Source organism: Mobula hypostoma, chromosome 16, assembly GCF_963921235.1.
Source record: "Mobula hypostoma chromosome 16, sMobHyp1.1, whole genome shotgun sequence".
NCBI classification, from domain to species: Eukaryota; Metazoa; Chordata; class Chondrichthyes; order Myliobatiformes; family Myliobatidae; genus Mobula; species Mobula hypostoma.
In genome coordinates this window covers 28642812-28669642 of record NC_086112.1, presented here as the reverse complement: position 1 = coordinate 28669642, position 26831 = coordinate 28642812, and the positions used below count along the sequence as shown (strand labels likewise).

Here is a 26831-nt window from a genome sequence, read left to right as displayed (position 1 = left end):
ACCACTTGGATTATTTGGCATTCTGTCGCAAAGTCCTTAAAGACAAATTTAAGAACAAAAATGCATAGATCATATTCTAGACAAGTATTTGATATAGAAGGATTTTCTTTGTGATAATTATTTTGGCAACATATTTACACATGGCACTTACTGGACTGATGCTTGACGTGCTAGTCTGCACTGGGCTACTGGTCAGATTTGTGGAGATTCCCTCTTTAGTGTCCAGCTTGTTCAGTAGCTCATTAAGTGCATCTGCAACAAAATACAAGAGCATAACCTGCAACTCATACTTCACATTTTTTTTACCATTTATAAATCTTGTGAGCTACATTTGGCTAGGCAATTTAAAAAAAAATAATATATACATATCTGCTTTAGTGAGTAGCAGAACAAAGTAACAAAGGTTTCAAGGTACATTTAATATCAGAGCATCAGGTACAACCTGAAATTCATCTACTTCATTAAAATGCAAAAAATAAAAAAACCCATAGAATGATAGAAACATCAAAGCTCCGAAGCCCCCCTCTCTTTGCACAAGCAGCAACCCCCCTCAACCTGTAACAGCAGAAGAACCAAACCCTGACCCCTTAACTACGCACGGGGGGGGGGGGGGGAGAATGTCACTTAATCAACATCTGAACACCCAGTTAGTATCGATGCAAGAAAGTAGAATTGTCTGAGGTAATCCTGAGCATAGAATAAGCAGATTAACAATGTTCTAGTACTCACAGGCGTCAAGTGCCGGAAAGGATAGTGGAACCAATTCCATGTTAACTTTGATACAAGATTTAGGTACGTCTTAAAAAGAACTATAATCATGAAATATCCTAATTCCTTGCTTCCCAGAGGTTAGTAAACAATATTTAGCAGTAGCCATATAAAAGTTATTACTTCATGACTAACATTTAGAGACTTTTACAGAGCATCATAAAAAAAAAGGTAAAGGAATTAAAGGTCAGGATTATGGAACTTAAAACCTAGGCAACTGAAGGCACAGTCAGACAATTAAAACTGAGGACAAAGAACCAAGAATTGGAAGAGCACAGTGATATTGGATGGTTTAAAGACTAGATTGTACAGAAGGTAAGAGGCGCAGCAAAGCTATGGCGGGATTCATACGTGCATACATAGGCTGAGCTTAGGAGGGATAATGGCGCTTAACGGCAACTCCTTTGCTTGCATCTTCAGAAATAGCTCTATTTCCACCTTTAATATCTTAACTTTTCCCCTTTCAGGGTTCTTTTGCAGACCCTGATCTGGAGTTACACGCAGGCTTCGGTCCTTTGCAGGAATGGGACCTGTTCTCGGGGTTGCACGACTGGCCAATACTCCACATGCCAAGAGTTTGGCCTGAGAGTCTCGATCATGTCGGAAGCCTAAGATCTCGGGGCTCCGGAGGCGGGCGGATCGAGAGTCGGTGTCATGGCAGGAGACTCGTATGTCGTCAGGGAGGCCGGAAAATCTTTCGCTATGGGCCCAAAGAGTCTTTGCGATCTTCGGACACAGAGCTTGAACAAAGCAATGAAGCGGACTTTTAACACCGTTATCCAGTGGGCTGTTGTTATGTTCTCCTGCTTGCTGTGAAAATGGGGGACACCTCCCTCTCCCTTACCAGGGAGAGGGAGAACCTGTGGTTTGTCAAACGTCGGATGAAATGCGAAGCCTTTGGGTTAACTTTGGTCTGTGTCTTTGCTATTGCTTAGCACATGCTTGGGCTCGGTGACGGTATCAATGCGCCTTTTTTTTGCTGATAGGGAGGGAGGGATCGTTGCTTGCTGCAGCTTATGCACAGGGGGACTTTGGGGTTCTCACATTTAATTATCGTTCATTCTTTGGGGCAGTTCTCCGTTCTCATGGGTGTTTGTGAAGAAAAAGCATTTCAGGATGTATATTGTATACATTTCTCTGCCATTAAATTCAACCTTTGAACCCTTGAATGTACAAAAATAGGAACAGTTAAAAATCAAGGCAATATAGGTCAATAAACACTGGAATGATTGGTAAATCAGATGCTACAGGCTGGTATTTGGGGATAGTGCTTTAATTTGAAGAAACATTGTCTACAGAGTTATACAGAGGTCATATTTCAAGAAGCCAATACATGCATAATAGGTGTAATGACCTCCTTCTATGCAATTTCATGTTACATTCCAAAATTGCGTCAAAAATCACCAAATACCTCATTTCAAGTCTATTATTAGTTACAACAATATTAAGCATCACTCTTTTACTGTTGATGCTATCAATGCACAGTGATATTTATTTTAATTAGCTCCTTAAATGTGGCCCATTTCAGAGCTCTACCCCTAGCAAATACTTGGCTCTTGCACTTTCACAAACTCTTAATATTTTTTTTACAAAATTTTCAAGAATTACCTTGACCACTTTTGGGTTTCAATGCATTATCAAAGTCACAGATCTGTTTCCAGTTGTCACGCACGGCTTCGGGGGTCATTTGTTGATTCTTCTGTCTTACAGTAACACCTTGAGTTCGCTCCCAACGCACTTAAAAGAGAACAATTAAAAAGGTTGCTAAATTAAGCCAAGCACAATAGAAATTGTTTCCAAGATTCCTATTGCCTTTGAAGGAGAAAACTTAACTTTTATAAAATTTGTTCAAAATTAAGAGATTTGTTTCATTTCTAAACATTTCTCAAAAGTTTGAACACAATTATGCAACTTAAAACAAATAGCTCGAGATAGAGAAATACTAATTTTAATTTCTAAGCAAACAGTGCATTGATATGAGGATTCAAATAATACTTGTATTATATACGGAGCATTTCAATTTAAAAATGTTTTTACCAAACCAAATTAGCTTTGTGAAAGAATAAGCCCCCTGAAAATACCACCATTCTAGATTAAAGGAACTTGGCACATGTCAACATCTTCATCATTTTTTTGCTGGTCATAATACTGACAAAATAGCTACTTTTGTCTCCCCTGCCTCAGGTAATAGCACTTACCTCAAAATCAACATACTAGAGCCTCAACCTCATCACAGAGCTCCAGCACACAACCTGGCTAAAACCTTTTATATTTCCATATAGTACAGGAGGAGATTTGCATCTTTATAAGTGATATTCTGCTGATTCTAACAGACAATCGGCTGTGACATCTTGGCAAAATAAGTTTCCTCAAAAACAACATGGCTGTTTATCTTAGTGGTATTGATATTATCCCATTCTAGACTGGGTATTGAGCAATGAAGAAGGGTTAGTTAGCAATCTTGTCGTGCGAGGCCCCTTGGGTAAGAGTGACCATAATATGGTGGAATTCTTCATTAAGATGGAGACTGACATAGTTAATTCAGAAACAAAGGTTCTGAACTTAAAGGGTAATCACCAATTTATTGCATCTCAATAAGTTTCTTTCCAAGTACTCCTTCAATTTCATTCAAAATTAAAAACCTGATCACCCAGGTCTTTCAATATTTGATCTAAGGTGGGCTGTAATCATCATGAACAGTCACTTATTTGGCTGAGGTGACACAATATTTAAAAAGAGTTCTGAGCCTTTCAGGACCTTTCAGCGGGCTGCAATCGTAACAATCTACTAGGAAGTCAGCAAAGGCCAATAAAAGAAGTGAGGCATAAGTGAAGCAGTATTAGAGTGGTTCAAGAGGCTTTAGGGACAACAAATGGAGGCTCAAAGTAAATTTCTAGTAAGTATAATTTTCCTCTTTCTTTATCAATTAGTACATAATGTGGAGAGAATCTGTCCAGGATTAGACGCGTCATTCATGTGAGATGTGGGAATTCTGGGAGATCTTCAGTCTCTCTGATAACTATATCTGTATGAAGTGCATTGAGCTGCAGTTCCTTAGACACCATGTTAAGGATCTGGAGCTGCAGCTCAAAGACCTTCAACTCATAATGAAGAATAGGAAGGTGATAGAAAGGAGCTACAGGGAGGTAGTCACCCAAAGTAACTGTCAGGAGAGGGAAAGGGAATAGGAAGCTAGTGCTGAGTAGCTCTGTGGCTGTTCCCCCTCAATACCACTTTGGATTCTGTTTGGAGTGGGAAGGGTGGGGGGGAGCGCATGACCAACCAGGAAGAAGCAGTAGTAACAGCTTCTCCGGCACTGAGTTTGGCTCTGTGGTTCAGGGGGAAGGGGGGGCGGGGGGAAGAAGGGGAGTGCAGTAGTGATAGAGGATTCCATAATTAGAGAAACAGAAGGAGATTCTGTGGATGCGAAAGAGACACCTGGATGATATGTTACCTCCCAGATGCCAGGATCGGGTATGCCTCAGATTGGGTCCACAACATTTTAAAGGGGGAGAATGAGAAGTCGAAAGTCATAATACACATTTGCACCAGCAACATGCATAGGAAAAGGGAGGAGGTCCTGAAGAAGGAACATAGGAAGTTAAGGTAGGAAGCTGAAAGCAGGACCTCCAGAGTAGGAATCTCTGAACTGCTATGTACCACACATCAGCAAGGGTAAGAATAGGATGATTTGGCAGATAAATGCATGGCTGAGGAATTGATGCAGGGGGCAGGGCTTTGGATTTCTCTATCATTGGAATCTCTTCTGGGGAAGGTATGACTCAAAAAAGGAGTACAATATCCTTGCGGGCAGGTCTGCTAGAACTGTTAGCAAGAGTTTAAACTAATTTAGCAGGGGGTGGGAACCAATGTGATAGGGGTGAGAATCGGACAGGTAGCATACAAGTAGATACAGCATGAAGTGAGATTGTGAGGAAAGGCTAGCAGATGATAGGACAAAATTGAAGGCAGTGGAATGATTTGAAGTGTAACATAGGGGCAAAATCTAAAAGGGTGTTATACATGAATGCACACGTTATACAAAGTAAGATAAATGATCTTGTAGTGCAGTTACAGATTGGAGGTTATGACGTTGGGGCATCACTGAATTCGGGCTGAAAGATTATCATAGTTGGTAACTTAACATCCAAGGATACACATTGTATCAAAAAGCAGGTAGGCGGGGTGTCTCTGATGGTAAAAAAAAACAAATAAAATCCTAAGAAAGAGGTAACATAGGGTCAGAAAATGTAGAATCCTTGTGGGTAGAGCTAACAAACTGCAAGAGTAAAAATACACGGATGGGAGTTATATACAGGCTTCCAAACAATAGCCAGGTTGTGGAATACAAATTACAATGGGAGGTAGAAAAGACATGTGAAAAGGGCAATGTTACAATAGTCATAGGGGTTTTCAATATGCAAGTAGATTGAGAAAATTGGATTGATGCTCGATTCCAAAAGATGGAATTTGTAGAAGGTCCATTGAGTTTGAGCCCCGTTCAGAAGGCAATTCTACATTTGGTGTTGTGTAATGAACCAGATTTGATTAGGAAGCTTAAGGTAAAGGAACCCTTAGGAAGCAGTGATTGTAATATGATAGAATCTGCCCTGCAGTTTGAGAGAGTGAATCTAAAGTCAGATGTATTCTGTTACAATGGTGATTACAGAGGCATGAGAGAGGAGCTGGCCAAAGTTGATTGGAAGGGGACACTACCAGGGATAATGGCAGACAGCAACAGCTGGAGTTTCAGGGAGCTATTCGAAAAGTGCAAGGTAGATGTACACTAAAGATGAAAAAGTATTCTAAAGGAGGATGATGCAACCATGGCTAACAAGGGAAGTCAAAGACAGCATAAAAGCAAAAGAGAGGGCATATAATATAGCAAGTATTAGTGGGACGTTAGAGGGTTGGGAAACTTTTAAAAACCAACAGAAGGTAACGCATTAAAGAGCATACCAAAGGTATATATATCACCATGTGCAGTCAAGGTGTTTCAAATGATTGTAGTAAAAAATACACCTTTATGTGGAAGGTCTAACTGCTGATGAATCAGTATCTACACTATGAAGACAAAGGAACACTCCAAGCAACTCCGCAAAATCGTTATTGAAAAGCAGGAGGGGGATACCGAGAATTGGAAGAGCACACCATTCGCAGCTTTATGGGAAAATGGCAAAGAGAAATTCACTGTTGAAAAAAAAGCTACATGAAATCTCGGCCACAGTTTGACAGAAGGCATGTGGGACATGCTGAAGTTAACTGGAAGAGGTTCTATGGTCTAATGAAACCAAAATTGAGCTTTTTGGCCATCAGACTAAATGCCATGTCTGGTTGAAAGTAGAGGGCAAAATAACTGCAGCAAAATACAGGAAAATCTTGAAGGAAAACCTGATGTAGTCTGCAAGAGAGCGGCGACCTGGGAGAAGATTTGTTTTCCAGCAAGACAATGACCCAAGCACAAAGCCCAATAATGGCTTAAAAACAACAAAGTTAATGTCCTGGATTGGTCAAGTCAGAGTCCAGACCTCAATCCAATTGAGAAATTGTGGCTGGACTTGAAAAGGGCTGTTCACTCACAATACCCATGCAATCTGACAGAGGTTGAGCAGTTCTGTAAAGAATGGTCCAGATGTGCAAAGCTGAGAGAGACGTATTCAGAAAGACTCAAGGCTGTAATTGCTGCCAAAGGTGCATCTACTAAATACTGACTTGAAGGGGGCCAATACTTATGCAATCAACTATTTTGTGTTTTACATTTGTAATTAATTTAGATCACTTTGTACAGATCTGTTTTCACTTTGACACAAGAGTCTTTTTCTGTTGATCAGTGTCAAAAGGTTTTCCATGACTTATTGTTTTACAACATTGAATCATAGTGGATTAAATATATACATAGACACATAACATAGGTCAAAGTCAGCATGGGTTCCTTTACAGGAAATATTGTTTGACAAATCTGTTGGAATTCTTTGAGGAAGTAACAGGCTGAATAGACAAAGGAGAGTCAGTGGATGGGGGTTTATTGAATTTTCAAAAGGCCTTTGACAAGGTGCTGCACATGAAGCTGTTTAACAAGATCAGAGCCCATGGTATTACAGGAAAGACACCAGCATGGATAGGTTGGGTGACTGGTAGGAGGAAAAGAGTGGAAGTTAAGGGGCATTTTTCAGGTTGGCTTCCAGTGACTTGTGGTGCTCTAAAGGGGTCGTGTGGAGACTGTTTTCTTTTACATTATATGTCAGCACTCTGGATGACGGGATTGATGGCTATGTGGCCAAGTCTGCAGACGATATGAAAGTGGGTGGAGGAACAAGTAGTCCTGAGGAAGTTGAGAGTCCACAGAAGGACTTTAAGACAGAATGGGAGAATGGGAAAAAAAAAGTGGTAGATGGAATAGAGTGTTGGGAAGTGTATGGTCATGCACTTTGCTGGAAGGCATAGACTATTCTCTAAGTGGGGAGAATACTCAAAAACCAGATCTGCAAAGGGACTTGGGAGTCCTTGTACAGTGTTAGCATTCATTTTGAAAGGACTAGAATATAAAAGCAAGGATGTTATACTGAGGCTTAATAAAGCATTGGTCAGACCTTACTTGGAGCACTGTTAACAATTTTATCTAAGAAAAGATGTACTGGCAATGGAGAGGGTTCGGAAGAGGTTCATGAGAATGATTCCAGGAATGAAAAGGCTATGAAGAGCATTAGTACTTGCAGAAGTTTAGAAGAATGCGGGGTAATCACATTTAAACTTGTCAAATATTGAAAAGCCGAAATAGAGTGAATGCGGTAAGGACTTTTCCTACATTGGGGGGAGGATAGGGCCAGACATATGGCTATGGAAGCCAAGTCATTGGGTATATTCGAAGTGGAGGCTGATAGATTTTTGATTAGTCAGGGTATCAAAGATTACAGAGATAATGCAGGAGAACAGGGTGGAGAGGGAAAATAAATCAAACATGATAGAATACTAGAGCAGACTGAATGGGCTGAGTGGCCTACTCCTGCTCCTCTGTCTTAAGGTCTTGTGAATAATTATCACCAGATGAAAAATAAAAAGTAAATTGATGGGGCTAGAGTCCAGAGTAATACAGCACAAAAACAGTCCCTTGTGCCCTAATCATCCATGTCAACCAAGAAAACCTTCTGTACAAGTCCCAGTTGCCTACATTTGGCCCATATATCTCAATATTTATCCTATCCACATACCTGCCCAAATGTCTCTTAAACGTTATTATTGTGCCTGCCTCAACTATTCCCTCCGGCAACATTTACCCATATAGTCAACACCATTGACCAAAGCAGGGCTTCTCGACCAGGGTTCCACAAGAGGTCAGTAGGGGTTCCACCAGAGATCAACTAAAAAAAACATAGATTTTGAACTTCGTGCTACTCGTGATGCTAGCGCTCATAGCGGTATACTGTGACCGTGAAGCCCCATTAGCAGTCTGGTCTCTCAGCCCAGTATGGCAGTGCACGGTGGGACTATATTTATTGGATTGAGTCCATTCTTCTTGATGCGAGGTAGGGGAGGCCGATGATAATTGGCGAGCACTGTATTGCACAGAGGAGAGGACGGTCGGCTGGTGAGGAGCGTGAAGAGCGTTTTCTGAGTATTGAATGGACTCGCCCAACTTAGGTTGCGACGTCACCTCTCTCCCCCGAATAATCCTACGCAACTTCCGCTTATGAGAGCAAACAAACCCTACCGGTGTAGGAGAAAATTGGAGGGAAATTTTCATTCTAAAGAAGGAATTTTTTATGCACTGCAATTCAATTGCTGGATTGCTGCTTTGCTGTTGTAAATGTTGCAGAGTGTGAATTGTGTAGGTTCGAGGTGAATTGTACTGTGAAGTTTCCGTAGTTTTTACGGTTTTCTCATTTCGTTATTTATAAACCAATCTTTTTTATATTTTATTAACTCCTGTGATAGAAGATGCAGTACAAGAAATTGAAAAGGTTTCACTCTCAAACAGTACAGTAAGTCAACACATTGATGACATGCCACAATGCTGAAGAAGTTTTGTGTGCTAAACAGAAAAACAACAGCTTCTCTATCTAGCTTGATAAGTTAACAGACTTCAACAATAAATTTAATTGTAGCATTTGTAAGATTTGTAAATAATGATTAAAACTTTTTCAGCTTGAGAACATTTAAAAAACAGTGTGAAAACCTGGACAAAGAGCACACCAATCTCCTGCTACATACAGAAATCCGGTGACTTAGCAAAGGAAGAGCTCTCAACACGGTGTTTGAGCTGAAAGGTGAATTGCAGGGGTACTTTCAAGATTTTGTTGAGAGCTTTGAGGATGAAGAATGGCTGTAGAAACTAACCTACTTGGCAGACATTTTCCATCATATGAACCAGTTGAACAAATCTGCAAGCCCCTGGAGAAAATGCTTTGACTTCAAGTGACAAGAAGATTATTGGATTTAAAAGGAAACTAAATCTTTGGAAAAATCATTTTACAAAAGGAAATCTTGAAATGTTTCCACTGCTACTCGGGCTTGAGAGTGAGGAAGGATAACAGAAAGTCGAGTCTTAGTGAAAATAAGTTTTTTAAATTTATGAAAGGGAAAGAAAGAGAATAATTTCAAGAATGGTAAGCTAAACTTAACTACCTTTTTTTTTCCAAGAAACGTTGGCTAAAAACTAATTCTCTATTCAAAAGGGCATTGACAATTATTCTTGTATTACTATACCTATAACTAACTGATTACGCTAACGTACTGTGAGTTGTATATATAATAATTTTTATGCAGGAATTCCCCAAGACCTGAAAATTATTTTAAGAGTTCCTCCAAGGTAAAAAGTTTGAGAAAGGCTAGACTAGAGTAACAAATCCTCTGACTTCAATAGCCTGTTATGCAGGGTGGTTGAAAATTAGCTAGAGTGGCTGTTCTTTCCCCCCAAGTGTTATTTACAAATATGAATTTCATTTTTGCTCATCATCACCAATATGCTGGCAGCACATAGCATATATGAACCATCTTCTGAGTGAAAAAATGGCCCTTTAGTTTCCTATTAAATTGCTCCCCTCTTAAATCTATGCCCTCTAATTCTAGATAACCCAACCTTGAGAAAAAGGCTGTACACACTGAGCTTATCTATGTCCCTCATAATTTTAAACACAGCTATAAAATCACCTCCTATTCTTCTACCGTAAAGTGAATTAAGTCCAAACCTGCCCAATATCTCCCCATAATTCAGTCCCAAGACCTGGCAAAATTCTCATAAATCTATTCAGGCTATCAGCAACACTGGGCAATTTGCCAAAAATTATCCAATTTCTTTCCAGAAGGCTTATTAACTATTTGCTAATCTGCAACAAAAGTGCAAATCAATTAACACATGCTGTTAACCTTGTTAATAAAAGCTGTATTCATTGATAAATTGACAAACTTGGTTTATTCAGAAACCTCAGATCAGACCAAATAACATCTTGTCAAACATTTTAATGCTAATTTTGCCTTGGGCATTAGTTTCCAGATAATCAATTGTCAAAATATCTATATTTTTTCCATTGAAGGGTAACTTGTTTATGACTGGATAGATTTCGGACTGTTTTGGGGTACAGGTCCTGCAAAGAACTGGTTTACAAGCTTCAAATGATAAGGTGACAAAGTTGGTAGAGAGTCTTTATGAAGAAGTGGTAGCTCTGTATAATTTTGTCTGTAATTACATTTCAAATGGTCTGAAGTTGATTCAAAGCAGCACAAATAAATTGGTATAGGCTCTTTACGGCCTATATAGTATTTTACTTGAACAGAAAAGTCAAACAATCCAGTAAACTGCAACCTTCAAAACACTTAATAGTTAAAAAGAAATCCCTATAGTACAATACTTTTGTGCATATAGTTGAGGATTACGATGTGTGGGCGGAAGGAAGAGCTAAAAAAGAGGTGCTAGAAAAAAGATGAGAGGGTGGCCAATTTCAGTGCTCGATTCCCAGACTTCTACCATGAAAGATATTGATGGTACTGAGCAGTCTTTACCATTCAAAATAGCTTCAAATTAATTCAAAATATTATACTCTTTAATAAGAACTTTACAAGTTACTTAACGCCATCACAAAAAAATCCAATTTAAGAGTTGCTGCATTACAACCAAAGTATGTGTGATGACTGCCACAAAAATACCATATTGTGAACTGTGGCTGACTTTTATAAGTCTTCAGTTTGCTTGGCAATTTCAAATTAAAACAAGCTTTAGCTATATCTTTAGATTTCATTGCCCCAAAGCTGGATGCAATGAAAATCCATTTATTATTGTCACACAACCCGAGGTTCAGTGAAAAATTTTGTTTTGCATGCCATCCATACAGATTGATTCACTGCAATAGAGCATTGAGGTAGTTCAAGGGAAAACAATATCAAATGCAGAACAAAATGTTTTAATGTTGTAGAAAAAGTGCAGTGCCGATGGACAGTATGGGGCAAGGCAGTAACAAAGTAGACTGTGAGGTCAAGAGTCCATACTGTTAAATTTAATAGCCTTATTACAGCAAGATATAAGCTGTCCTTCAACCAAATGTACAGCAAACATGTTGCAGGGATATAAGAAATGATTAATCTAATAATTCTCATCTTAAAAAAATTGGTATTGGCATACCAAACAATAATAACTGATTTTATACTTGGATTAGTGTTATTTCATTTTTATCAAATGATGAATTACCTTCCACGTCAAAAGATTGAATTTCACATTTCTTATATTGTTTCCAAATTCCAACTTATTCTAATTCACAGTTAAATCTACAAATACTATCAAGGACTTGGTAATTACCTCTTTAGTGATCACATTTTCAAAGAGTGATTAACAACATGCCAAAATCTGAGGGATAAGTAATTTACTATCAAGCGCATTGGCTCTTCTCTATCGAATGAAAACTCTTAAGTAGTCAAGTGAAAATATACTCCATTTTTATTTCAATGTTGATTTGACAAGATGGTTTCAAAATATATGTAATTGCTACTATTCTGGACAAATCACATGAAGAATGCCACTTAGCATGTAAAATGGTTGCGACAAGATGATCATATTGTAAAAAAACTGACCTATAGCACCACCAAGAGGAAGCTTCATTCCACTTGCAAAGCAGGACCATTCATACATTTCTGAATTTATATACATACATTTTTTAAGTGTATCCAATGCTCAAGTCATCCAAATCAATGTGTTAGTTTCAAATACTGTGCCAAAGGACTTGTGCACAAATATCTTAGTTGGCATTCAAATACAGAACTGACTGTGTACTAAATAACAGAAATGCTTTCTTTTGGATGAAATTTTACACTGAGCTTTAAACTCCTGTCTTAGACAGATGTAAAGGATCACATGGAACTATTCTGAAGGAAAGATGTGGAGTTGCTTTCCGTTTTCCTGACCAATAGTTATCCCTTAATCAATGTCGCTAAAACAGATCATCTGGGAGTTTGCTTGCAAGATACGTGCCATACATTTTGAAGGAAAAGTGACTTAAGAATTTCACTTTCAGACCAGTGGAAAGAAGCACCACATATTAATAAACTAAATAAAGAAAAAGACACATGCCAGTGAAAATATGAAGAATTGCACATATTATGCAAGATATAATACAAAAAAAGGAGACAAAGAGTCACATCCATGTAGGTGTAAAAGGTCTCACAAATAATGAACACAGAGGAATATGCCACGCAGCTCTACAAAAGGACGTTAACATCAACAGTGACATTTAAATTTTTAGAATTATTATACATTTTAGCTATGTATCTTGTCTATCAATATTTTTCATACTATGAAGACAAAAGAGATTTGTTTATGGCCACCTCTGTACTGTGGAATCAGCAGTACTCTGAACAAGCTGCGCACCACAATTCCTGAGGACACATGGGATTGCACAGCAGGAGAAAGGTTTCAAAACGAGCAAGCGGGATGGGGGAAGAGTCGGGACATTCTGCACACTACAATTCCCAAGGAAACATTGAAATGTGTGTAATTAGGCACTTGTCAAGATCCAATAAAAAGAAGTCAGGTATAAGTGAATGGCCATTGTTTGAGTGGGGAGCTCAGGCTTTGACTCCAAGGCTTCGGCAAGGAGAGGTGGAAACTGTAGACAAATGTTTTTGTTTAATATTTCTTTCTTTCTTATTGCTGAGTTAGAGCAGTGGGGATGCCAGGCAGGATAGTAGAAAGCACCTCTTGCGGGATGTGGAAAAGCAGGGAGATGTCCAGTGCCCTGACAACTACACCTGCAGGAAGTGCATCCAGCTGCAGTTTCTTACAGACCATGCTAAGGAATTGGAGCTGGAGCTGAATGAACTCCAAATCATTCTGGAGGCTGAGGACCTGATTGACAGAAAATACAGGGAGGAAGTTATACCCAAAGTGTAAGACACAGGTAAACGGGTGACTGTCAGGAGGGAGAAAGGGGATAGGCAGCCAGTGCTGAGTTCCCCTGTGGCTGTTCCCCTCGACAACAGATACACCATTTTGGATATTGTTGTAGGGATGACCTATGACCTAGCAGAGGAAAATCACAATGGTCAGGTCTCTGGCACTGAGTCTGGCTCTGTGGCTTAGAAGGGAAATGAGGGAGAAGAGGCGAGCTGTAGTAATAGGGAATTCATTGGTTAAGGAAACAGATAGGAAATTCTGTGGACCACTAGATTCCCTGATAATCTGTTGCCTCCCAGGTGCCAGGATCAGACACATCTCGGATCGAGTCCACAACACTCTTAATCCAGAGTGTGCGTGGCCAGAGGTTGTGATCCACATCAGTACCAATGATATGGGTAGGAAAAGTAACGAGGTCCTGCAAAATGAGTTCCGGGAGCTAGGAGCTAAGTTAAAGGGCTAGATGTCCAGGGTTGTGATTTCAGCATTGCTACCCAACCCATGCCATGTGCTAGTGATGCCAGAACTAGGAAAATAGTACAGTTTAACATGTGACTAAGGAGACGGTGCAGGAGGGAGGGCTTCAGATCTTTGGACCATTGGGCTTGCTTCCAGGGAAGGTGGGACCTCTACAGAAAGGACAGTTTGCACCCAAATTGGAGAGGGATTAATATCCCAGCGGGAAGGTTTTCTAGTGCCACATGGTGAGTGGGGAAGTGAGGTCCGGGGGGGGGGGGGGGAGGAGGGTTTAAACTGGAGTTGCAGGTAGATGGGAACCAGAGCAGATAGTGGAGTGATTGTGGGAAAAGATGTAATTAAACCTACATACAAAGTCAGAAGCTTGGGGCTCACTTGGAGCTCAGCTCACAAACTTATGACATTGTTGCCTTGATTGCAAGGCCTGGTTACAGACCTGGCAGTTCAATGTTCCGGGATTCCATTGCTTTAGACATGATAGAGTGGAAGGGATTAAAGGAGAAGGGATAGCATTACTACTCAGAGAAAATGGCATGGCAGCGTTCAGAAAGAAGAGACCAGAGAGCTTATCTATTGACGCCAGAGGAGCAAATTTGTAGAAAGATTGAAGCCTGTTGCAATTAACATAAGGCTGTGATAGCAGCAATTTTAATTTTCCACATATTGACCCGGTCTCCCCTTCTGTAAAAGGACTAGATGGGAAAGAGTTTGCCAAATGTGTTCAAGAAAATTTTCTTAATCTTTACATAGAGTCTTAACTAGAGAAAGTGCAATACTATCTCGATTTAGGGAATGAGACAGTACAGGTGACAGTTTGTGTAGAGGAACACTTTGCAGCTAATGGCATTCATTTCAAGATAATTATGAAGAAGGGTAGGTCTGGTTGTCAGGCTGAGATTCTAAACTGGAGAAAGCCAGTTTTGATGGTATTAGAAAAGATCTTGCAAGTGTGGATTGGGACAGGATGCTTTCTGGCAAATGCGTACTTTGTAAGTGAAAAAGTGAAATTTTGCAAGTACAGAGTTTGTATTTTTGTGTCAGATAAAAAAAGCAAGGATAACAGGTTTAGGGAACTTGTTTTTTAAGATACTGAGGCCCTGGTTAAGAAAAAGGAGGAGGTGTATTGCAGGTATAGGTAGGCAGGAACAAATGACGTACTTGACAAGTGTAAGAAATGCAAGGTAACACATAAAAAAGAAATCAGGAGGACTAAAAGTAGGCATGAGGCTGCTCTAGCAGACAAGGTGAAGGAGAATCCAAAGGGATTCAACATATATTAAGAGCAAAAAGATAGCACGGGACGAAAATGGGCTCTGTGAGATCAGAATGGTCATCCATACAGGGAACTGAAAGAGGTGGGACAATTTTTGTATCTGTATTTACTCAAGAGGTGGACACAAGAGTCTATGGAAATGAGGCAAATTAGCAGTGAGGTCATGAACCATATAGAGTATGGTTATATAGGTGTTTCCTATCTTGAGGTGATCTTACATGGAGGGCTATGGTCCAGGTGCAGGTTAATAGTATTAGGCAGACTAGTCATTCAGCATAGACTAGAAGGGCTGAAGGACCTGCTTCTGTGCTGTAGTGTTCTACAACTCGATGACCAAGTACTAACAGAAGTGTCACAGAAATAGATCATCTACTTTCAAAATTTTGGCTGAAATATTATTAGTAGCCAGGTCAAATAGGATCATTTGCTACCCTTCTTTGAATTGTCCAATGATTTTTTTATATATATATGCAGGTGACAAAGCTAAAATTTAATAACTCAAATATACAAATTATCCAGAATCTAAAATTACAGTACTGCTTCAATATGGATTGTTGTGTCAGTGCTCAAGTCTCTGACACTGTCTCTAGCAAAAAAGGACAACTGTAACATTTGTACAAAATTAAATGTTTACTGCAGCCATTAGAGAAATGCCACAGTAGTTAAAAATCATGAAGTTATAGCTTAAAACACTGAACCCCAAAATTTTTTTAAAACCCACATTAAAACTTTTTAGTTTTAAAAACTTTTTTTTACTTTAAATCCTCTCAAATTGATTTTTTGACTTGCACAAATATCTGCATAAAGTATGAAATGTCTACTACAGTAAAACTCCAATAATCCAATATGCATTCCATGAAAAATGTGAGATAGTTCAACATCTGGCATAGTAGGCAGCCGTCAATCCCAGGGGATCATGGGTTTGCGCCTCTGTGTCCTCTCCAAGGCACAAGCCTAGGCGGGAAGATTTGAAGAACCAGCTGTTGCCCATGCAGCGGGTTCCCCCTCTCCATGTCACTGATGTGGTCCAAGGGAAGGACAAGCACCAACACAGCTTGGAACCAATGTTGTCGCAGAGGTTGCCAGAGTGAAGTTGCAAACAACATCAAATTGCCTTAGGGTCCCCCGCTCCAGATTTCTTCCTCAGGGTTTACTCCCATAGCTTCTCCTATGGGTGAGTATGGCCGCGAGGCAGCGGAGGTTTAAAATCAGAGTTTTCCTTCTCCTAGGTGGGCTGTCATCCAAGACTGACAAGCCCCACCTGCCCAAAGCAATTGGTTTTGAGGCGCCAGTGATCCTACTTTGTCCCTTCTCGCCAACAAAAGCAGTTCTGCCAGGCCTAGTAGCTAAGCCACAATTGGAGGCCAAGAGTTGGACTTGGTTGTCAGAGGCTGTTAGAAATGCACGGCTTTTGGCGCACTCTATAGGTAGTGGGAGCTTACCCCCACTACCACCCCCGCCTATGACACAACCTTAGGAACCTATCTGACATGCAGGCTGACAATTCTCTATTAACATATCAGTTTCTGCATTCCTTTTAAACTTGTTAGGGCCCTGCATCCCATACTAATCATTAATACATTTCCATTCAACTCAGGGTTCAGTGGAAGATTTGTTAATGATTAGCTTTATTTGTCATATGTACATCAAAACCTACAGCAAAATGTGTCGACAGGCAATATAGTCCAAGAACGTAAATTGAGTTGGAGTAATTGATAGGAATAACATCAATAGTCTGGAAAATATGCCTATCTAGTACCAAAGTTGTGAGCATGCCAGATTAATGGAGCTTTACTGTATCAGCATTTGTGAAGATTATTCTATAACATTCTAGCGTACATCATCACTTACATTTGCCAATCCAGCCTGCTCCCACCTGATTGAAAAGAAATAAAAATGAAATGTTATTTCTCAACATATTTGCATGTAAAAAGCAAACAAAAGATGAATCGAAATCTGATCTAAATTGAGATAAATATCCTACCTCAAATAAGCCGCCATTTTCTTTGCAACTTTCATGGCACAACCAGAGCACCAAAGGTGCTACAAACTCAGGTTTGAGAATATCCAGTAAGTCTAGAATGAAAAGAATACATTGATTTGTGTATCTAATTAAAAAGTGTAACAGTTTTTCAAGATGCAAGACCAATACCAATTCTTCAAATATCTAAAACAGAATCATCCTCCCTCCCCACTCAACTACCTCTAAATTCCAAGCTCATATGCAGCATTCTGCAGATAACTAAACTTTAAAGGACCCTCAAAACAAACTTAAGCTGCATTTAAAAATAAAGTCCAGAAGCAGGTCTGCCCAATGAACTGCTGAAAGTAGAATGGCAAGTAATTTTTTTCCCCCTCAGGATCTATTCATGCATGGACACGTAAAAGCACCATAGTATCTCTACGAGGGGTGATTGATAAGTTCGTGGCCTAAGGTAGAGGGAGTCAATTTTAGACAATCTAGCACATTTATTTTTCAACATAGTCCCCTCCTACATTCACACACTTAGTCCAGCGGTCGTGGAGCATATGGATCCCTTCTTTGCAGAAATCAGCATCTTGGACCTCCAGAAAGTGGTCTACAGCAGGGGTGATTGATAGGTTTGTGACCTAAGGTAGAAGGAGTTATACAGCTCTCGTTACATGCACGTGCAGTTCAACTCTTTGAATGATTATGCAGCAAGTTTGAAGTTAATAACTCATCTCCTTCTACCTTAGGCCACGAACTTATCAATCACCCCTGTTGAGGACCACTTTCTGGAGGTCCAAGACGCCGACTTTACAAAGAAGGGATCCGTATGCTCCACGACCGCTGGACTAAATGTGTAAATGTAGGAGGGGACCATGTTGAAAAATAAATGTGCTAGGTTTTCTAAAATTGACTCCTTCTACCTTAGACCACGAACTTATCGTGTGGTATTTGCCCTTTGTGACATTATCATCATTGCATCAGATAAGGTGCCAAAGGAATTCAGCTGAGCAATACCTCTGCACAATACTAAGATTGAAATATAGTAAACCCAAGTTTACTTCACCTTGGAAGGCTGTCCATCCAAAAATCTTCTATGGGAAGAGAAGATGTTTGGATGGACAGCCTTTCACAGCAATTTAAAGGATATGGTTTATATTCCCCTGATGGAAATCCAGACCTAACTCCTTTTGGTTTTTTATTTAAATTATTTTTGTCACTTTAGGTATTTAAATAGAATGATGCATCTCAGAAATAGCAACCCTAACAGGTGTGTCTAAGTACCATATGCAGAGGCTTTCATATCAGAAAGATGCACATCAAGACGAAAAATAGCCTTGAATTTACACAAACAGTACAGGATCCGGATAAGGTCAACAACAAAGGCACATATGACCACAAACTTAAAGTTACTATCACCTGGACTATTAACTGAAGATAAATGGTTTGATTAAGTCTTTGATCTTAGTTTGAATTTAACCTAATTATGAAGTCCACTATATTCTTGTCAAAGGAAAGACAATTAAATTAAAATACAGCATTAACTTTTAACAAATAAAAAAGATTGCAGATAGAGTATGCTGTGCCTCTGAGCTAAAGTCAAGACTCATCTGATTTTTTTTGAAGGCTTCTTGCTCTCTCTGCTGGCTATAAGAATCATGGACAAAATGAGTTCACCATTGTCCTCATCTCTGCAGCCACAGTCAAGGAATACACATTGCCAAGGAAACAGGAACTTTTAGCTTCCTGTGAAAATGTCACTCATAATGTTGAGCCTAAAATATTTAACTGATTGAAATCCCAAAATGACATCACATAATTCGTGGTAAAAATGCTCATTAAATTCAGAACATTGGCTTATTTAAAAGGAAATACATGTTTAAATATTCACAATAATTACCACAAATGAGATTATTGAAATGGGAATACTCCACAAGCCACTAAAATGATATTCTATGGACCTCTGCAGTTTAGCTACAGCATGCAGAGGGGATCTACACTGGCACATATTTGGAGACTAAGGTCTGAGTCTACCGAACCATAGCAAAAGATGATTCTTAGACTGAACACCTGTCAAACAAGAGGTGCTGGCGGTACTAAAGTCGCCGTTGATGAGAACAGTTCACACCAAAAAACTGGAAAATGCAGACCACTCTCGAGATTGTGTAAAACACTTCTCTGCAAAGATGAAATTCACCATTATCTTCAGTGCACCAGCACAACCTTTGGTGAATTGAGCACAAGGATGTTAAGGTCAAGAGTTCAAATGCAACAAAATTCACTGTCTGCCTGCCATCTTTGATATCCTTGCTCTTCTCTATTCTTCTGAGACATGGGCTACAGCAGGTAACTCAGAAATACCATCAGAGCTTTCTCCTCAGAAACATTTGAATCTACTATAAGGAAACATGGGCCAACAATGGTGTACTCTTCCAGCCAATTTCCCCACCACTGAGATCCCAAATTACACTCAGCTATACTTTGCAGACCACCTCACCTGCGCTCCCAAAGCACTCTATCATGAACTCTGTTGGAAAAAGAGACTAACAGAAGAAAAGGATTCAAGGATTTCTCAAAGCCTCCGTGAAAAACACACAGATCCCCACCATCACTTAGAAATCATTGGTTCATGACCAATCAATATGGAGGAGGGATATCTGGGTTAAAATCAAGAACTCCTGTCCATTTTGGAAATACACAGGCAAGCCCAACACAATGGCAGTAGTGGACTACCTCACAAACTAACCAACTAGTCCATCCCATCTGGCATCTCATCTCCAGCGTGTGCCAGAGTTCAGCTGGCTCCATTAGATACCTCAGAACCCAAGTGGAAGTAAGTCCCCAGAGATTGCCTAACAGAGGTCCTAAAGGAGGTATTAGTGAACAACTCTCATTAACAGTTAACTTTAGCAGCTCTCTAATGCTCCTACGTTACTTACCTTGAGGAAGTACAGTTTGGGTCAATCTGGAACCAGCCGTTGGAGCAATAGTATTGCATTGGATATTGTACTTTTGACCTTCAATAGCCAAGGTATTTGCCAGACCCAGAAGTCCTAGTTTAGCAGCACTGTAATTTGCTTGTCCAAAGTTACCGTAAATTCCAGAAACAGATGTGGTCATAATAATTCTAGCAAAAAAAAATTTCAAACTCTAAGACTTTTTTGAAAAAACAGACTGAACAATGCAATAGGTCTTCAAAATAAAACTGCAACTAAATAAAAGGACCATATTTTTCAGTTTTTTACCTGCCATACTTTTGATTCTTCATGTAGTTCCATGCTGCCCTTGTGACTTTGAATGAACCCCTCAAGTGAACTCTCTGGATTAAATCTTAAAGGCAAATATTTCTTTTAAACAGTGGCTGAATTTAAAAGGTGCATAATAAGTTACAAAAACAAAGTGCTTTCATTCAAGTCAAAGGGAATATTAATTAAAATGTTTAAAGTGCTTTGAAGGGAGAAAGTCACCAGGCTGAATACTTATATCAGGACTCTAAGGAATAATTGAATTCCTGCTTTTTAACCAAACAAAATGGCAACAAGAGAATGATCACTCAGAGATACACAAGATAATATAAGGAATAGATACAGTAAATTCAGAAGATAGTATTATATTGAATTGTGAAAGCTGAGCAAGAAAGTATAGGTTCCATGTAAGGCAAGGCGTTTATTTGTATAGTACTCTTCAAACACAAGGGAGTTCAAAGTGCTTTACGTACAACAAGATATAAAAATCAAACATTAAATTTCAAACAATATAAAAAGATAAAATCAAACATAAAAATAAAGAAATAAAAGCTATAGTGCAGGAGGTTCTAATTAAAAGCTACAACAAAAAGAGAAGTTTTAAGCCTCGATTTAAAAGAGCTTAAAGTTGGAGCAGACTTCAGATCCTCTGGAAGATTATCCCAGATATGTGGAGCATAGAAACTAAAAGCTGCTTCGCCATGTTTAGTTTTGACCCTGGGGACAGTAAGCAGACCCACCCCAGATGACTTGAGAGCTCGAGAAGGTTCATAATGCAACAAGAGATCAGAGATGTATTTTGGCCCTAGTGCTTTATAAACCAGTAGTAATATTTTTATAAGTCAATCCTCTGATGGACAGGAAGCCAGTGTAGTGATCTAAGAACGGAAGTGATGTGCTCTACTTTCTTGGTCTTAGTAAGGACTCTAACCACAGCATTTTGAATGAGCTGCAGCCACTTGAGGGATTTTTTTTTTACGGAGACCTATTACAGAGTACCTATTACCATTACAGAGTAGTCAAGCCTACTAAAAATAAATGCATGGACAAATATAGTATTTCAATTTTAGAACCTTTAATTAAACACATACATAGAGAGGAAATAGCTTCCCAAAGAGAGCAATCGGTTTGAAAATGCTGGAACTGAGAAATAAGCTGCAGACTCAAAGGTGACCGACAGGAGGTGCTGTTGGTAATGTCTAAATTGATTTGAAAGCTTATTAACTTTCCTGTAGAAATTTGTGTACTTTAAAAAAATAGTTGGTTTTAAACTAATTAAAACAGTAGCAAAAATTCTAAGCCAATAAATAGTGCTAAATACTATGTAGTCATCCGATCTGACATTAGTATAACAACACTTACCATGTCTGCTTATGCAGTTACAATAAGTTCATATAATAGTTGTAAATAATTAAATATCTTATGAGAGGTGAATAATTCAAATGAAAATCTAATAAAGGAAAATGATTCACATAAAAGCTTGGCTGTGTAGCAAATCTGGTTACAAGGTTTAATTCAAACCACAGCTCATTTCTGCGCATACTCACCCCAATCCAAATCACTTATTCTTGCAAAAGAACGGTCTCTTAAAATCCTGAAAATATTAAAAATAAATGATAACCTATTTTGAACTAATCAAATATCACCAAATAAAATTTTTAAAAAACAAACTCAATTCTAAAGATGTAAAAGAAAGACAAACTTGCATGAGATGATTTTCCTCCGCATAAGATGCCAAAGAAGTGATGGCAAAACTAGGATGTAAAATATTTAACTGGTCCATATTTGAGGAAATATACTATTTTTTGTAAAGGAGATAAAACTTGCCCTAAGGAAATCCAGCCATGGGATATTTGGACAACTAATTGCTATGCTGCCATGCATCAAAGAGGTTTCAAGGTACTTGGGCAGCTAACACACTTCACTAATCAGGAATAAATTATTCTGCACAGGATCTTATGTGCTGCATAATACACTGCAGGAGATTTGAAGAGCACAATTAAAGCACATTGGAAGACTTTCTGGAATACTTCATTAAGACTTACTAAGCATTCAAGCACTTTTTCCAGAAATTCTCTGGGACTGTTTCTAAAAACATTTTGGGAGTCGTCTACAGCAGGGGTCCCCAATCTTTTTTGCACCGCAGAACGGTTTAATATTGACAATATTCTTGCGGACTGGCCGACCGGGGGGTAGAGCGGATGTTATCACGACTGGAATATAGGTGAAACTATAAGTCACTTGTAAGTGGCTAATAATACACTCAATTTCATTTCTAAAAGGATTTATCTAACGAATTTATTAAACATACAGCGCAGATTTTCCTCCCATAAATATAGTGATAAGTCAATTATAAGTCACTTATAACTCAATAGCATCATAACATTTTAAGTAACGTTTGGATATTAAACACACAGCACATATTTTCCCCATATGAACATATAAAATCATTGCAACACACCAATATCGCTGAATCAGTGGGAGCCCTGGGCTTGTTTCCCTGCAATAAGATGGTCCCATCGAGGGGTGATGGGAGACAGCGATACTCGAAGGGGGTTCCTTTATGTCCAGTCTATTCCGCAATTTAGTTTTCGTTGCATTCTTTGCACAAAGCCTGCTTCGCAGCAATACGATGTTGGAAATGGAAGCAACGTTTTCAGTGCTTTCGTGGCTATCTCAGGGTATTCAGCCTTGACTTTGATCCAGAATGCCAGTTGAGGTGTTATGTCAAACATACTTTTCAGCCCACCGTCATTTGCAAGCTTGAGGAGTTGATCTTCTTCCCGCGCTACCATGGATGATTCACCAGGGACATTCACAAATGGGTCACAGATCCATTCCTTTGCACGTCTTGGGTCATTTGCGGTTGGGAAGTAACGCTCAAATTCTGTCGACAGAGAAATTAGGTGATCGCACACCAGCTGTGAGAAAGATGGTACAGCCTCAGTCTGTCCCAAAATCCCAGCTAATGTTGGGAACGTCAAATATGGCCCCCATCCACTCACCGTCCCCACATTTCCAGTTTGGCTTTGAAAGCAGATACTTTATCTGCCAACTTGAAGACAGTTGTCATTCTCCCCTGAAGTGACAAATTGAGTTCACTGAGCAGGTTGAAGGTGTCACACAGATAAGCGAGTTTTGCTATCCACTCCTCGTCACTGAAGTGTGCTGCCAGTGGTGACTTTTATTCCTGAAAGAAATCTCTGTAGCTGCTCTCTTAACTCAAAAACCCTGGCCAGGCCTCTCCCCCTTGATAGCCACCTGACTTCAGTGTGAAAGAGAAGGTGTTTGTGCTCTGCATCCATTTCCTCGCAAAGCTGCTCAAACAGACTTGAGTTAAGGGCTTTTGCTTTGATGTGATTGATAACTTCAACAACGTCACTCAATACACTGATAAGATCAGGTGACATTTTTCGGCTAGCCAGCATTTCCCTGTGTGTGACACAGTGTGTAGACTGGCATTCAGGAGCAACCTCTCTGACTCAGATAGTGAAACCAGACAGCCATCCAGTCATAGCTGCAGCCCCGTCTGTGCATATTCCAACACAGAATGACCAGTCCAGTTTGCCTGACATGTAGTCATTCAGAAAGTTGAATACTTCTGCCCCAGTTGTGTTAGTTGGCAGCGGCAGTGCACACAACATATCCTCCTGCACATCGTCTTGAAATATATATCGCACATAAACCAGCAGTATTGCCTTGTTGTCGACATCAGTAGACTCGTCGACCTGGACAGCATACCATGGTGACTCGTTAAGCTGTTCCAACAGCTGTGCTTCGATGTCCTCCGCTATGTCATCGATTCTCCTTGAAACTGTGGTAGCTGAAAGAGAAACCTGTGCCATCTTGTTAGCTGCAGCTTCTCCCAACAGTTCACAGCACATGTCCTTGGCAGCAGGCAGAATCAATTCTTCACCAACAGTGAAAGGCTTCTTAGCCTTAGCAATACGGCCAGCCACTAAGTACAACGCTCTCAGAGCAGCAGCATTTGTGGAGGTGGTGGCTCTCAACACTTCTGTCCCGCTTGCTCACGTTTTTTCCGCTCAAAAAACTCAACGGGTTTGTCTTTAAGTGCAGGGTGCTTGGACTCAAGGTGCTGAAGCAGTTTTGAAGGCTTCATTGCCTCATTAGACAGCTTGTCTTCACATATCACACACAGGGGGATTGGAGCGTGCGAGTCACCAGTCGCAATAAAGCCCTATTTTATGTACAACTCGTCGTATTTTCTGTTAAAGGAAGCTTTCTTTTTTTTTTGCAGTCTCTGCCTCAGCTGTCTGTGTTAACATCATCATTAGAGCTTTTATGTCCTCTTCCACCTCTTTCAAAGGAACTCTCAAGCGACGTTTGTTTTTTACTCATACTGAATGATGACCTCTGGCATGGGTAATGACCTCACGTGCGTTCAAGCTCAACAGTGGGCGTGACAGGGAATGAGGAAGGGTGCAGCTGACCCATATTGCTAAATCATATCGTTTCCTCGCAGCCTGGTACCAGTCCACGGCCCAGTGGTTGGGGACCACTGGTCTACAGGAAGAAAAGACACAGTCAAAAGTGCCTTTCTGTGTCTTCTCCTTGATCTGTAGGATTGTGAACATACACTAAAAGATAAGAGCAGGAGCAGACCACTGGCCACTGTAGTCTGCTCCATCATTGAATAAGAGCGCAACTAATTCATCCTTCGCCTTAATACCACTTTTCCCATCTTAGTTACATCCCTCGTCTCAGTCTGCAATTTCTAATTCTCCCTCCTCAGCTCCATGGGATAATAAATTCCAAAGATTCACAATCACAGAAGTAGTAATTCCCCTTCATTTCAGTCTTAAATAGGCAATCCCATATTGTGAAACTATGCAACCTAGTTCTAGATATCTCCCCAAAAGGCAATTTCCTCTCATTATATATCCTGTCAATCCCACTCAAATTCTTATGTTTTAGTCAGTATGCCTCTCATTTCTCTTTTCTTCAATGTGTCAAGGCCATCCTCCTCAACCTTTCTTCAAATGTCAATTCCTTCATCTCAGTAACCAACATAATGAACCACCTTCTACACTGTCATCAACACAAGCACATCCTTCCCAAGAAGGCTAAAGACTAAAATGGCAGTACACCGTATCCAGCTCTGGTAAAGCTGGATCAAATCTTCTTTCCCTTTATGCTCCATAGCCCTTAAGATTCTCATACCTTCCTAATTACAGTCAGTCCCAGGTTACGTTTCGTGGAAGATGTTATGTGCCGAACAGCATTATAACAGTTACTTGTTATGTGCCCTCTGCAGGGCAATACCTCACTTCTGCTAATACTCCTTTATCCATTTTGTGTTACATCCCACAAAACACTAAATTCTGTTTTAAAATACCTTTTCTAAAAGTCAAACTGAACTTGTTTGTTTGTCTGTCTTGCGCTTTTCCAAATATCTTGCTATTCCACCTTAATTAAGGAATCTAGTGCCCCTCCTTAAAAATGTTTCCTGCTCACCATCCACTTCCTTCCTCATAGTGGTATTATGTTTTCAGTTTTCCAATACACTTGGAGCTTTCCTGAATCCTGGAAATTTTAGTAGATTACAATCAAAATATTCACCAGACAGCCACTTTCTATAAAACCCTATGATGTGAGCCATTAAACTCAGGTGGTTTGCTGGACAATCGTTCATTAATTTGCATGGTACTTTTCATTCTGCTTTATATTTTTCCCCTCTTTGATTACCTATTATCATTAAATCTGTATTCTACCAGGAGGACTGAATTTATTTTGAATTTCTGACATTCTTAACCTATTACCCATTATTTATTTCACAGTTCTATAAATTAAGGAAACAAAAAATAGTTCTGACATAGATGAAATGATTAGCTAAGATTTTTTAATAATCTGCTACATTACTCACAAAACCTAATTTTCGCTATCAATTTTTTCAGCACCTTTTGCTTGGTTCTAGTGATTTCTCGATCCTCTGGCCTACCACTAACATTCATAACATTGTAAACCCTCTTCTTCAACTTGCTAGCACTCTTAACTTGCTTAGTTGACCGTGGATGTTGCATTCTTCCTGTAGTACATCTTCTTCTTGTTAGTGAGTTTAAAATAGTATCTGACCAAAGCTTTATACATTAAAATTCAATTCAAAATTCTATCAAGCAATGATTACTCTTTCCTTAGGCTTCCTTTATTGAGAGATCAATAATTAAACCTGACTGGGAAGTTGAAAAGAGGTCAGGCAAAGCACAGCAATGCTATGGGACTACAGACATCCCACCTCTCCCGGAAGTTCAGGGAGCCTCCCACGTATTAATAGTGGCTCCCTGATGCCCGCAAATTATATAAAATGTCCCAGAAATCAATTTTTTTGAGCGAGAGAGAGAGAGAGCAAGCACACAACCACAAGAGGGAGAGAACATGGCAGAGTGTTCCAAAAAAAGAAAATATAAAACGTACGTCACCCCAGACTACACTAAAGTGTACCCCTGCCTAATAGGGGTCAAAAATAATGACAGTGTTGCTCACTGCACTGTTTGCAACAGTGACTTTTCTATTGCCCATGGTGGGTTAAGACTGTAAAAGACACGTTGAGGTGAGTTTAACAGATGTCATTCGTTCATTAGCATAGCTAACGTTATTTAAACTAGCTGGCTAGCTGCTAAGGAGCTACTCTATTGCAGACATCCCACCTCTCCCGGAAGTTCCGGAAGTCTCCTGCAAATTGATGGTGCTACCTCCCTAAAATGA

The 26831-nt window shown here is 39.6% G+C and overlaps 1 protein-coding gene across 1 annotated transcript in view; it reads right to left on the bottom strand.

Annotated features, from left to right (window-relative positions):
• hsd17b4 (hydroxysteroid (17-beta) dehydrogenase 4) overlaps positions 1-26831 on the bottom strand; it is a 133106-nt gene that overhangs the window by 80402 nt on the left and 25873 nt on the right. Inside the window, exons 6-12 of the mRNA XM_063068703.1 lie at positions 21656-21702; positions 20109-20193; positions 19803-19990; positions 16879-16970; positions 16746-16770; positions 2377-2505; positions 152-252 (exon numbers count right to left, since the gene is read on the bottom strand). Coding sequence (XP_062924773.1) covers positions 152-252; positions 2377-2505; positions 16746-16770; positions 16879-16970; positions 19803-19990; positions 20109-20193; positions 21656-21702 — 667 coding nt within the window. The remainder of the gene's footprint in view (positions 1-151; positions 253-2376; positions 2506-16745; positions 16771-16878; positions 16971-19802; positions 19991-20108; positions 20194-21655; positions 21703-26831) is intronic.